Source organism: Planococcus citri, chromosome 3 (genome assembly GCF_950023065.1).
Source record: "Planococcus citri chromosome 3, ihPlaCitr1.1, whole genome shotgun sequence".
In the NCBI taxonomy this organism is placed as follows: Eukaryota; Metazoa; Arthropoda; class Insecta; order Hemiptera; family Pseudococcidae; genus Planococcus; species Planococcus citri.
Window position 1 is genome coordinate 40,362,744 of NC_088679.1, and position 14,978 is coordinate 40,377,721.

Below are 14,978 nucleotides of genomic sequence, written 5' to 3' on the forward strand. Positions count from 1 at the left end.
TATTTCGAGTGATTCTTTTTATCGATGAGCTATTTTAATTAAAAAATCAATTTCAGAGGAACTGCTTGATACCCATTATAAAATGATTTAATTGAAAAAAGAAGTTTAATTGGGGGTCGATAGTGGAAATATAAATGTAAATATTTTCGATATTTAGATCAATTATCGATTAGAAAATGTTGCAGAAAATTCTACCCAGATAAAGATTTGAGAATTAATTGAAATATAGGCCCAGTTTAATTAGAGTCTGGGCATTCATACAAACGTGTTGCCAAATCTTTAGTTCCGTATTCAAATCTTTTGGCGACCGGCAATCATCAAAAGAATGCCAAATCCTTTTTTATTTTCCGATGAATAAGGTACTCGTACGGTAGTCTTAATTCGAGAATTTATTCATCAGCTGCTTTTGAATTACTACACCTTCTATTATTCTGGTGTAGTTCTATTGTTCATGGAATGAATAGAAGAGTGGAATAAAAATACCCTCAGCCATCTCAACCTTGAACATTTCTATATTTTAAAAATTTCGCAATATTCATCTGCGTAGCTTAGTATAGGTAGGTAAGTATTATATCCGAATCAATTATTTTTCGTAGGTACCTATAGGAAGATTGTAAATTTTCATCTGCATTCCATGATCGTAAAACACACTTACGACGTATGTACATACATAAGATGAAGTAGGTACTCTATGCATTACCAAACAGACGTAGTTTTTATAAAATTCCTGTCTACACGAGTTTGAAATTACTCGAGTTTGCAAGCACAGCGCATTACAGATATAAGTACCTCTATTTTAAATTTTTCTGAAAACGTGTTTTTTCATTCTCGATAGTGTTTATCGCGAATAAGGTAGGCGTCTGCTGACTGTTGAAAATATAGTGTGAAATTCATCGCAACAACAAATGAAAAAAAAAATTGTAAGGATTGTAATTCCAAAAATAAAATATCAATATACCTGTCTCGTTTATTTAATGATGAATTACGAGACATGTATGCATCCCAATCCCATTTAGGCGAATAGATTTTCACTGCAAAGGCGTTTATGGAAAACAAGTATCGTAGCGTAGGTGATTTCAGTAGGTTCTATTTTGCCCACATACTTTCCATTATATTACAGAAAATTGACGATTTTTGGCATCTCCATAATGGTGTTTAAAGTTGAATCAACGAGACAATATTGCGAATAAATTTACACAAATCGTATTCGTTGTAGTTTTTTCAGTGATATTCAACGTCTGAAATATTTCCCGCGTTTAGCACGTGGATGTCTGAAAGTCGCACCGAGAGATTTATGCGTTATGTGTTCAAAGTTGGTAACATTGGAAGAAATGCGCTGTCGTTTTGCAAACTCGAATAAACTTCAACATTTACCGGTATATGTGTCAAACGTGGAGTCTATTGTATGTTGTTCAGTCTGGAAATTATTGCTTGACTAATATTTTATTTATTTTCTATTCCATTAATGTGAGATTACATTAGTTATTAATTAGTGCCAATGAAGAAAATAGGTTAAATCAGTCTCCAATACAACGTATTAATCGACAGCTTTTTTCAGCCGATTATCGAACGGAAATAAGGTACGTGAAGTTTACTACTATTCCTATTTGCCATGTTTTTTCAAATGATATGCACGTGTTTCCAACTTCGCCGGTTGTGATTACGTTTAAATTTAAATTTACGATGCATACGATTCGACATTCGTCCAGCATTTTATTCTATACCTACATAATTCTTTCTCATGATGGTTTTAATGATAGGTATTATAAGGTATTAAATCGAGGAGTCCTTCTGTTTTATTTATATTGATTGGGGAAATGATTACTCATCAAGTTGATGTTATAGATGTTACTTTCAGCTTAATGCCGGTTCCAGACTATGCGCGAATCACCACGAAAAAAACATGATTCGCGAATATATCGCGAACTGCGAATAGTGTGTAGATCACATTTCGCACCTGTTCGTGGTGATTCGCAATCATCACGAATCAGTTTTTTCACGTTTCGCGTTTCGCGCCCGATCTCTCGACCGGGCGGTTTTTAGACGAATCGTCAAAGGGATTCGCGATTCGTTGACGAATTTTCAAGTTCGTTCTTGTCAAATGTACATATATCGACGAAATACGAATAGTGTGTAGAGTGCAAATTCGAGGTGTTTCGTATTTCATCATTTTTATCGCGAATCCTTCACGAATCTCAAAATGCGAACCACGAAACGCGAACCGCGCATAGTCTGGAACCGGCATAACGCTTTAATTTGGATTACCTACGTAGGTAGGTACGTTTCGCCTTAAGTTGGTAGGTAAAGGATAATTTCGACTTTTGAATAAAAACATTTTTTTAGGTAATGAGTAATGACTAGCACAGCTGTTTAGTTGAAGTATGATTTTATTTGCCTAATAAATTTTTCTAATATTTTTTTTTACATTTTCAAAATTCGTACTAAGTTTTGTGTCAACATTAGCAAATATTTATTTTATGACAAGTCGATTTTCTTGTCGCTTCGTTAGTAATTTTTTATACCTATTTGAACAATTCATTGACTATAGAGTGATCGAATCCGGGTATTACCTCTACCTACCAAGGTACTTTTAGATAATTATTATTCAACGATAATTTTTCGCAAAATTATCACCGATACACCGATACCGTCCGGTGATATAAACATTGAGTAAACACGTGATAATTTTTGTCAACTTGAAGATACGTATTTTATCGAAGTAATCAATCGGCATTGGTACCTGTACCTTTACCTACTAACCTACCATTGTTATTTTTGTATCAATGATCAAGAATTTGAAAAATCTTTTCGATTGTTTCATTCATCCCTAATTTCGTAGTATTTCAGGTACTCGAGTTGACAGATAGGTTGACTTTTTTCTCTAATCTATTTTTCGAATCGAAGGTTTCTGTTTCTCTCTGTGGGAGTTCGGTTGTATCCTTTTAACTTGACGCCACAAGTCGCTGAATGAGCTTCGTTTGTGTTCTTCTCTTTGAATTCCATTTTTTTTTTTTTTTTTTTTTTACTTCCCTACCTAATGAGAGTATGTTTGCTCTCGACAATGTGTTTAGTCGTTTAATAATTAATATTCATAACCAGAACCACGCGGTGCCATGTAATGTGCTTGACAAAGAATTTAGCTTCAGTTTATAATTTACTTTGACATGACGAGCCATTCGGTATTGATTTTTCGTTTCGCGGAGGTTGAAATTGTGCAACAAATGAGCGATTTTGTTTAATTACTGTAATTTTATAATCCTCGGAGCACTTGTTCCATTCTTGTCAAATTTTTCGCCTACTTGAACTGAAAGTGAATTCAAGCTTATTTCTGTTCGAAAGTACTCGAGCTATTTTTAACTTGATCGATGAGGTAATTCCAGGAGTGTTGCTTCTATAGTACATGTTGGTATAATACAAACATCAGTAGGTAGGTAAAGTCAGGGACCATATATCTATGCATGGACTTTTGATTTGTGAAATTTGATTGTCATTTTTGTGCTTAAAAAGTGGCGCCTTTATCGATTTATTTCCTTCAAATGGGAGTTTAACTGGACATTGTGTGATGATTACGAAGTTTATTTGTACCGGATTTTATCCCACTCTTTGTATAATCTATTTTTGAAAACTTTGCGGTCTCTGATAACGGAACGACTTGCGTTTACACGTATGAACGTTATCGCATAACGTGTCTGTTTTACTTATTCAACCGCACATGCATATGGTTTAATATTCGTCAACTTTGCGTGTGGTAATAAAGTTCCTCGAGCAATTTTTAAATTCAAATTTTTCGCCGCAATTTCTTCATCAATATTTGTCTGAAAAAAGGCAGCTCAAAAGCTCATTTTTGTGCAGATGTTCACTGAATTAATTTTTGGACATGAAGCTCAACTGTAGGTAATTAAACAATTACAAATTTTGGAAATAAAGTATTCGATATATTGTTTCTGTTGTAAGATCCTGCGTATTCATATTATTTTGTATTTGCAAATTCTTTGAAATGAAAATACTTATTTGATGAAATATTTTCATTTCAAAGATTTTGCAAATTTTTCATTTTTTTACTCATTTTTATCAAAGTAAGGTTCAAGGTTTCTTTTTTCATTATTTTATGGAAAAGGGCACTGATCACAGACTAAAAAAAAATCGAAGATTTTTCAAACTTGCAGAAGTGCTTTACATCAGAACATGTATCTCAATTGGTCCTTTTTATAAGGAACTTGTCCTTTTTTCAATCTTATTGGTCCTTAAAAGTCCTTTTTTCCCAGAAAGTCCTTTTTAGGTCCTTATTTTCATGATTTTGCCTCGCCTTAAAAAAAATTTAATTGTACCTATAAAAAAGAGAAAAAATTGTATAAAAGTTGAAATAAAATGCAGTAGAATAGCATGTTTTACATTTTTGACGAGGCTGCTCATAAGAATAAGAACGATGGAATTTTTTTCTATTTTTTTTTTTTTTTGGTTTTGTTTTTTGTACCATTAACCATTGAGTGTCCAAGGCCACGTTTGCTTTTTTTCTAGTTAGAATTTGAAAAAAAATCAAAATTCAAATTTTGAAATTTTGAAGCGTAAATATAAAAATAATAAACTCCTTCATCCGTCACATCAGAAAACATCGTTTTTATCCCTCTCGAAGTACTAATTTTCTCGAGCTTTTGCACTTGCTTCTCTCGGGCCCGTTTGTTCTTTTTTGGTTTTGAATTTAAAAAACAAATTATCATTCGAGTTTTAAAATTTTGAAGCAAAATAATAAACTTCTTAAAAGTAACTCATCACGCGAAAAAAAAACATCGCTTTTTATACCTTTTGAAATACTTACTGGTTTTTGAGAGCTACTAATAGTTTGCTTTTTTTTCATTTCGTGGAAAAAAAATCATTTTCGAATTCTGTTGTTTTGTGCCTCTTGGAATACTAATTTTCGGGAGTTTTTGCCCTCGCGCGTTTACTGTCGCTTTTATCTTTTAAATTAAAAAAAAAAAATCATTCGAATTTCAAAATTTTAAAGCAAAATGGTAAACTTCTTATAACTATAACTCTTCACACGAAAAATTATCGTTTTTTATAGTTTTGTTTGCCTGCGTATTTCATTCTTCAAAAATTTTGAGTTGGAAATTTCAAGGCTAGAAAAAATTTACAAGTTGGCATTTTTATGCCCCCCCCCCCTGAAAAACGACTTCGGTACGGCCCAGTTAGAGTTTTTGTTTCCGATTTCGAAGCGGTTGGTATCTTTTGTTTCAGTTTTGTTTTATTTCATCGATTTTTTTCTATTCAATTTTCATAATCTATTCGGAATAATTAATGTTTTAGTTGTTAGTTTCATAAAAATATTCCAAATGAAAATAATTTTGAAGCTTTTTTTAAAATTTTGTATGGCAAATAAAATAATTGTGTTGATATTGGCCCAAAACACCTGAAATCGATAATATTAAGGTCCTTTTTTAGTCCTTTTTTTTGGTGAAAAATGTTCCTTAAATTCCTTTTTTTTTTTCAAAATTCAATTGAGATGCCTGTCAGAAGGGTGGTCAAGAGTTCTCAAGATGGCACTACGCTATTTTGTAAATAAAAATGAGTTTTTTTTAAATATTATTTTTATAGCCTTACATGAATTTTTAATTGTTAATGAGCCTACTTATTTGTTCCCATTTCCAATCATCAATTCATGAGTACATGTCTAAGAAATGTTTCACCTCCCTGATTTCTGAACTGGATACTCAGAAAAAAATTTCTCATTATTTAAACACAATTTTAATACCCACTTTCTAACTTTATTTGGCATTCAGTTCGAAAATTCCTGAAATTTATTTATCACCCAAAGTGTAAGGTTGACATCAGTCTATATATGTACCTTCCTATTTCATTTTTTTTTTTTTTTTTTTTTTTTTTTACCATAAAGTCGAATGAAACTGTAGATAATTGTGGAACGTACGTTATGTAAAGCTGATAAGGTTTACACGTCATTTTAGCGGTAAATTCCTGAAAAAAAATTGTTATAAATTTCACATGGATAGTTATAAGTGTGTCTCGATAAAAACCATTTAGTTCAATGATTTTACTGCGTAGGCTGTGCTTGATTTTTTTTATACAAGTATTTGAAAGTTTTGTACTTAATAACTTTTGAAGGTTTTTTTAATGGCCATAAAATAATCCAATATGAATAAATGAAAGAAAAACCAACACGTCGTGTAATTATAATAGATACCTTATCTACGTTCATTAGCTTAAGCAATTAATTAATTTGTTGAAGGTGTAATCATTGTGCTAAACAGAGGCGACTTTGTGAGTTACTATTCCTTTCTGTTATGATTATCGCGCAAAAATAAAATCATTTTGTGGAAAAGATATTCCATATTTCTTAGTTCTTGGTATTTTACTAATATCCATTAGTATTATCTTCTTTGTGGTTGAAATTGGAATTTTTTTTTATAAATGTAATAATTTCATGTTACTCAATTCAAGATTATATATGTACTTAGTTTTCCTCGAATTTTATGAGCGATGAAAATGGTTTTGGGAATTAGGAAAATCCACCAATTAGGTTAGAACTAAGAGAAAATGAGAAATTTTGAATGAAACTAAAACGATGACATTTTTATTGAAATTAATTTTTGATCATCTTGCGAGTCGGAAAATCAGCGGAAAAATCATTGATCAAAGTGACTTTTGCGAAAAAGATTTTTTTATCTTGGCGATATTTGAAACAGAACCAAAAACGCTGACGAACGTCTCGAGTCGCGGTTAATTGATAACGTTTTGAGTGAAGTAGGTATTAGATTTTACGGTGCGATATTTCAATCTTTTCAATTGCAAAGTAATTAACTCTCGAATAAACTTAACGTCTCGAGACGGTCAAACTTGGTCAAACTTGATGCGTTAATTTACTTTTCGTTTATTGTACTGATTTTTGAAATTGTTACTTTTTATTATGCCGAAAAGTAGTTGCGTCAATTTAAACGTCTATCCAAAGTTTAATTTATAATTTAGTCTTTTCAATGAAAACGTCTCTGGTATAAGAAAATTTTCACTTACTTATATGTCTATGTGCTTAATTGGCACGTACAAATGGTCGATGTCAGCACTCACCACTCAGCACACGAATATTGCTACGAAATAATCCAAAATGTTGCGTCATGGTATAAGTAATTCCGGTCTCCGGTCCTCGTGCTCCGGGTGCATTGAAATTGAATGGGTGTAATTTTGAATTACCAGTGTTACCACGTTTGTTGAATATCAATTTACTTCTTACGCCCGCCGGGTTGCCGTGCTTCTCGCCGGTTAGCGGTTACCAAGCACCGGTAAGTTGCCATGTGCGTCGCCTCGTCGGTTTGACTTTGATTTGTTGCTTTTTTTAAACGTATTTTTGCGATTAAGAACTGGTTTTGTTTGACGAAAAATTTTCAGTTTCATTACCAAAGACGTCAGACGGTCAGACAGATTCGTATATAAAAACGTCATAGTTGCAAATTAAAACACAAGGGACTCGAAAGAATCGAGCTTTTATGCGACGTAGGTAATTTATGTATATTTTTCGATGTTCTCTTTTCTTTTTACGACGCAATTTCGATTTATTCTCGCAAATCGACAAAGTATACGTACTACTGATTCGCATATGGTGACACGTGGTACGAGTATTTGTGTAGGTATAATTTTACAAAATACACTTTTTCTACTGTTTCAAACCCATGTAAGTAGGTCAGCTGTGATCTTAATTATTCTACAAAGTGCTATAAATGAAGACCTACATCGGATGCGATCGTAACTAGGCTTTTTAAAATCTTTCTAATTTCAACGAACGCATTATTAGCCTCGCTAACCTTGACTAACCCTCTGTAATTGACCTACAAATATGAACTTATTACTTTCCAATATCGGATTTACCGATGAAAATTTGTCTCGGTTTGATTAATTAACTTTGGCTGTTTCGAATTGAGTTATGTCGCGTAGTGGCAATCGGGTCAATTGTTTTATTATAATGGGATTGCTTTTTCATCGCGAGCTTATGAACTTACTTAGTATATACTCGTAGTCGTATAAATACTAAAGAAAAAAAGGGGCTCCAGTGATCCAATAATTGGAATAAATGATTCATTAATTCTTAATTCTGGGTGTAAGATGATCAATTCCTATTTAGGTGTCTTATTTTTGGAGAACCCATTTTTCCGTCTAGTCGTCGGAAAATGGATCTACTTATAGGAAAGCTTTTTCGTTACTATTTTTTTTCTCCAGAAAATACTTTTTTTTACAATTCGAAACCGCGTTTCTTTTTCAAAATGGCGAGTACTGGGCCATTTTTTACCAAGAGAAATCATTTCTAGCTCTCAGACTTTCGATTTTGATCATTTTCCAATGGGTTCCTCCTGCTGAGTAGGATGGAGAACCACCAACATATCATTTTAGAGATACCCCCCTCCTCCTCCCACCATTATGGTGTCTCAATGTTTCTATTCTACTCCAATTTTTCGTCAAAATGCCAAACTTTAGTGCCCCATAAAATCTAATCGGTTGGGATTAGCTTTTGTAGAACAATTTGCGTAGTTTAAAAAAAATAATGTCCAAAGGAGTCGGCCCTTCAGTGTTGGGATATCTTCGAAACGGAATTTCCCATTTTGGAACTCGTAAGTTTCCATTTTTTCCCACTTTTAAAATTCCTCTTTTTCCCCACATTTTTTTGAAAAATTTTTTATATCCTCTTAGAATGAATGATGAAACGAAACTTTTCAAATATTAAAAAAAATATATCAAACAAACAAGACTAAAATCTAAAGCCAAAAGTTTCTTCCATCCCTGGAAAAATATGGTCAAGAACAGAACATTAACAAAGGATCAAAAAAATAAAAATGTAAGAAAAACGTGAAATTAAAACAGTTTTTTTGAATGGATTTTGATTTTCATATTTCCCAAATTTTCCCCCTATTTTGCATTTTTGACTGTGAATTTCCCATTTTTTTCCTTTTTCCCACGCTTCCATTTTTCACCTCGAAATCTCCCACGATATGGGGAATTTCCCACAATATCCCAACACTGCCGGGTCCTTCTCTATTTTTTTTTTGTAAATTTTAGAGAATTTAAAAAATTTAAAGAACTTGTTCCTAACGAGTTTTTAATTTTTTCATGTTATATGTAGCTTAATTTTTTTTTTTTTTTTTTTTTTTGAACGAAACGAATTAAACGAATTAGGCTGAGTCTCCAAATAATGCACAACTGCTTTTAGCTATTTCAGAGTTTTCATTTAGTTTTCAGTTTTCTCCACAAGTTTCGAAGTGCTCGCTTTAGATGAGCTATAAAAGTGAACATTTCAAAAATTTTAACTACCCGAGTCTCGCTTTCCATCCAAGAATTACAAGAAGTCTCTCTTTTTGTCAAATTTGCCTTGAAGTCTCATTTCTTGACAAAAATCACTAAAAACTCTGTTGTTCCCGAAAAATGCCACAAATTCTCACTTTTTTGCTAAAAACTGCCAAACGAAATAGCTTCGTTTTTTAAACAAAAATTGTTAGAATGTATCACTTTTTACCAATAATTGTCAGAAAGTCCTGTTTTTTTCTGAAATTGCCGAAGTCTCGATCGAGTTTCTTTTTTTACATGTTTTGCTTACGTTTTATAGTTTTTTGGATACTCTCAACCTTCTTTAGTTACTAAATTTACTTTTTGTGTTGAAAAAAATTGAGTAGGTACCTATATGAGCCCTGATTGAGACATCTTTTTCATGATTTTGAGCCTTATTTCGAAATTTCAGGTGAGGTTCCATGAATGACCAAAAATTGGCTGATTTTGAGTCAGAGGGTTGAAACGAAATGAAATTCATTTCAGAAAAAAAAAATACAAAAATGAATCTTGAATCTTGGCATCTGAAATTTTGCACAAAAATTCCAAATTTTTTTTCCTAATCAATTTCGAATGCTGAAATTTAATCATTGGTGACTATAATCGTAATGTGATGAGATAATTTTGATATTTTATTATGACGATGAATTAGGAATTATGAAAAGACTTGGCAGTTTACATGTGAAACTGATAATGATGAAAGTTGCATGAATCAAAAAAAGAGACCGAAAAAAAAATGAATGAAACCTTGAACCTTGAAAAAATGTCTATCTTCACTTTGTTCATTAAATAGGTATACTGATCAGTCTATGTGTCAGATATCAGATATTACTCGTAGGAATCACGTGTCTTTCTCAACCGTTTATTCGTGTTTGGTTATACCCAAACAGACGGATTAAGAAAAAATGAGAAGGGGGTGAAGAAGAAATTACCAAACAGACTGTGTTTCATCTTTGAGCCGACAAAAACCAAGCAACGTATACAAATTCCGAATGATGTAATATTTCTGCTACTCAAATGCGCATAAGTATCTCAACAATGTTCACTAAATTCTCAATTGACTTAATTTGAGAAAAGCTCCAAGTAGCTGACTTACAGATGAGGTAAAAAAAAAATCATTGATGTCACCAGCTAAAGGTTTTTTTTGCGAAGTCAGTCCTCATCTTATGGATTTTCATTTCTAATTGTTCGCCTTTTCTCTTTTTAAAAAATAATTTAAACCTTCGTAAATCCGTCACTGATATGATTTACACGATGGAATTTCTATGTGAAGTGCATATGGACAAATTAAGTAGTGCATAATGTTAATTACGCGGTGCTTGGCCCGAAGCCATGGTAATTCCAAGTTCGCGATATTTTCATAATTTTTACGTATGACCGAAGAATTACTTATGCAACAAAATGATGTTCGTCATTTGATATGTACTTATTTTGTTGTATCGTACAATTGATAATACATTTGATACCTACGTTTACTTCTCGAAATTGTTTTCGCTCATTTTTTTATCATCACTTCGCTTATTTTTCAATTGAATCAGTTACGACGTCGTTCATTGCGTTTGAAACTTATCAAAAGTTCTTCCTACTCTTTCTCTTTTTTCGGTATTACTACTCGTACTTGTGGGTACGTTTGACTTTTTTTTCTGAGTTGTCTTGCGGTTATTGTTATGGTGCTTCTGTATCCTACGAATAATGTAGGTACGCGACTATTTTGCTAATAGGAACGTGACACAAATCGTAATATATTTTTAGATCAGTTTTGATAGAAGTGTTGTAAACGTATCGGTACTGAAGTCTCTTTTAATTAGATGTAAATTCATTAACTGAGTTAATTCGATCGTGTAATGATAAGATACCTATTTACAATTTTTTTTTGCTAGATTTTCAATCAACGTGTGTAATAATGATGAAAATGTAATATTATGTTATAGATTGACGTAGGAAAACCTGAATTGAACGATTTTTACCAGGAAATTACAAAATGGTGAGTACAGAAATGAAATTTTAATATGTAAATAGGTGTAACTCAAAGCTGGAAAATTTTGCTACGTGGTTGAGACTTTTACAAAAATGATGACTTTTTTTAGGAGAAAAATGACGAGAAAAATTTGCTTGTCGAGTTTGAGAAAATTGATCACGTGGTCTTGGTATGAGGAAATTTCATTTTCATCGATAAATGTGTGTTTTATTTTGATCATTTACTCGTGATAAAATTGTTTGCTGAAAATTCTACACTCCATTTGTTTCGATAAGTATCGTCATATTATGTTTTCAAAATTGGCTGATTAAAATGAAGATCGAGTTGTGGAAATTGATTTTTTTAAATAATCTGTTGAACTTTTCAATAAAATAATCTATTTTATGAACGCAGTTTACAAAATACGAATGGGCATGAAACGTATCCGTGTAAATAAACTTTTAGAATTTTATGGGTACTGCATAGATGTGTAAGTGTAAGTACTGTTTCATGAAATCATGATAGGTATATATTTCAAAGCATAAGTTCTTTCACATTTATCTTATCATTATGTAATGAGCTACCATATACACATTTTATTTCAAATAATAGGTAATAATGTACCTAGTTAACGAAAAATCAACCTTTACTAAATTATAATTACTTCGTATCTGTAGAATGAATATAATGAGTACCTACCTATATGTTATGTATACATTTTATTTTGACCTTGTAAATACATAGATACCATAGATATGTCCAATAATCAAATTTTACTTTTCGCAGCCCATCGAAAATTTACACACGAATTTGTATTTTTGTTGGCCCTGTAATCAGCTCATTAGAATCATTCAAGGAAATAATTACTTATCACGTAATAAATTCATTCGCACAATTGAATGTGCCGCAAATTCATCATTTTAAAACGATAATATGTTATTCACATGATTGCGATAAAATACGTAAAGTAACGATAACACTAATTAAAAAATTACCGCTGCAACCGTAAAATTTGCAAATTGTTATGGTTTGTTTACTTTTCTTCGAAACTGGTATTTTGTAGAAGTGGAAAATTATATTTTTGGAAGCATTTGATATTTATCGCATATTCAATAAATTAACATTTGCAATAATCTAATTTATTAGCTTCCGAAATTATCTATAAAATACCTATCTACCTACATACGCAAAAATACTACATACTTAATTATAATCAATTAGAAAATGAATCACGTTGGATAGGTACCTAGGTAGAATCCTAACTTCATAGCTCATCTCGTAGCACTTAAATTAATGTTGAAATTGTTTTCAAATGTTGAAAAAAATTGTTCAAAGCAGAATTGAAACTGCATGAAAATGATATAAAAACTAGATCGAGCAGGATCTGCTTAGTTCCTACTTTGGATTGGGCTATTGATTGAACCTATTTTATTCAAAATTAGAGAATTATGTCCTATAGATTTCGAAATTACATTATATATGGTTTCAAGAGGTATAAAAACAACGTTTTTGACTTTTTATAGAAATTGTTGCGTCAAAAAACAAACTCGGCTGATCAAGAAACGTGGATTTTGATACCTCGTTCGAGAAATCATAGAATTTTGAATTATTGGTCTTCATCGTCCTCAAGTATAGAATCAAAATAACTTTAGAAACGGATTCTCGGAGGCCAAAAATGAAGTATAATCAAAATTTTTGAGAAAATATCGCAATATCTAAAGAACTGGATTTTACTGATAATGTTTTGCCTCAAAATGACGAAAATTCCGCACTAATTTTTTTTTATGTTCAATATGACTGCAACAAAGCAAAAGCAAGTGTTCATTAAAAACGTATATATGTACTCATTTTTGAAAAGTAGAGACTGAAATTTTCAAAAATGTATTTGATCCCTCGAAATGATTGAAAAATAAAGCGATGAAAGAGGATTGAAATTTTTGAAAAACTTGAATTGTAATTTTCCAAAAAATTTGGTAGCATTTTTCATTGCTTCAGATGTGCGAAGTAAATTGATCCAAATCATGGTTTTGTAGTATGTATTTTAATGTGAGTGAGAGATCTGCGTTTTTGATACATTTTAGTTTAGTTTTCCCATTCATACTCATCCCCCCCCTCCATTTCGATTCAAATTTACTCAAAAAGAGTACATACGTCTATCTTTACCACAAGAGGATTCAAATTCACATGTGTAAGATTTGGTATCGTCCGAATCCTTTAAGATAGTGATGTTGGTGTTTTTTGGTATTGAAAGGGTTGAGGAGGAGGTGATACATAGAATTCAATAATTTTGGTACCCCTTTATGCTTTCGAGTGCTGATTTTTGTGTACTGAGTTAAGACCAGAATTGAGCTTCAGTATTTTGCACGAATTTTCTAATTCTAAATAGATAGGAATTTACAAGAAAAATATTGATATTTTTAGAAAGACACTTGAGCCAAGAGTTTATGATTTTGGCCTTTGGGCAATTTCACTAAAAGTCTGTATGACAATTTTAGAATAATCCACTGATTTTCAAGTTTTCCAAATTTTTTTGATGACATAAAAATTGGTCAAGTTGTAGGAATCATTTAGTTGATTAAATAATAGTTTTCTAAAAAAAAAAGAGGAACAATGTTTTTTAAATTGCAAAATAAGTACCTACCTACTTAATTTTTAAGATAGAGATTTTTTTCAAGAACGCATTCTGACAGTTTTAACAAATGGATCGAATTACTCAATTATCAAATTCAAACGATAAAATGAAATTAAAAATTTGACATATGTTCTTAGCACTAAATCATTTTACTCGTATTGATCGTATTCGAAATCACGATTTGAAGTAATTTTTCATCAACTTGTCTAGTTTTTTTATTAACTCAATCGAACACGTAATTATGTAATTCACTCAACTGACAAATTTCGCATACGCGATGATACGATAAATACCGATGTAATTTATGAGACGTGCCCAAGTCGCGAAATTTTTTCCCATATGGGTTATGGTGGGTTGCTTATACAATATACATACATAGAGGATTTGCGAAGACGACGAGCCAATTAAATAACGATAATGAAAACCAAACCAAGTCGCAGGATGACCTTGTAAAGAGTTTAGATTTACAAATTTATTCCCGATCCCGAAATTTTTTATAGGAGTTGAACGTTAGTGCGAATTTTTACAGTAGAAAAAATTAACTAGTGTGAAAAGTTAACGACTACATACGTGACGTTACAATATATTTCTTAAATTTTTATGTGAAAAAAATCTTCGTCTGAGTTCGTGTAGTCTCTCGAGTCAAATTGTCAAGAAGGAAACAAAGGGTGAACAATTTGTCAATATTTCTACGAAAGTTTTAATTACCTAGTACGAAAATTATGCGCTATGCAGACGTATACCTAATGAAGTAATGGACCATCTCTCGTCTGTTCACTGGACACATTTTTACTAAAATAGTTTTTTAATTAAAAATGATGCTGTGTATGCAAACATACAATAATGAACCATCTCTTGTCTGTTCACAGGATACAGTAAAAAATGATGATGCCTCTTCGGAGGTGGAATCTTTCATTCCAAAATCGCAGAATGAAACAAAGTAAGTGTACCTACTACGTAATTAATTTGCATTTGCACCTCTGTAATTAAATACGGATAAGTAAATACTAGATGCATATTTTTACGCCAACTTGGCGAATTTTAATTTATTTTTATTCACACGAGTTCGGA

General features: G+C 31.7%; 1 protein-coding gene across 4 annotated transcripts in view; it reads left to right on the forward strand.

Moving 5' to 3' along the window:
• Positions 1–1,358: 1,358 nt before the first annotated feature.
• LOC135840713 (proton-coupled amino acid transporter-like protein pathetic) overlaps positions 1,359–14,978 on the forward strand; it is a 29,914-nt gene continuing 16,294 nt past the window's right edge. Inside the window, exons 1-3 of one of the 4 annotated variants that reach the window (XM_065357369.1) lie at positions 1,359–1,580; positions 11,250–11,302; positions 14,777–14,847. In XM_065357369.1, the coding sequence (XP_065213441.1) occupies positions 11,300–11,302; positions 14,777–14,847 (74 nt within the window). In that variant the 5' untranslated portion in view covers positions 1,359–1,580; positions 11,250–11,299. The other 3 variants (XM_065357370.1, XM_065357371.1, XM_065357372.1) reach the window with 3 other exon arrangements.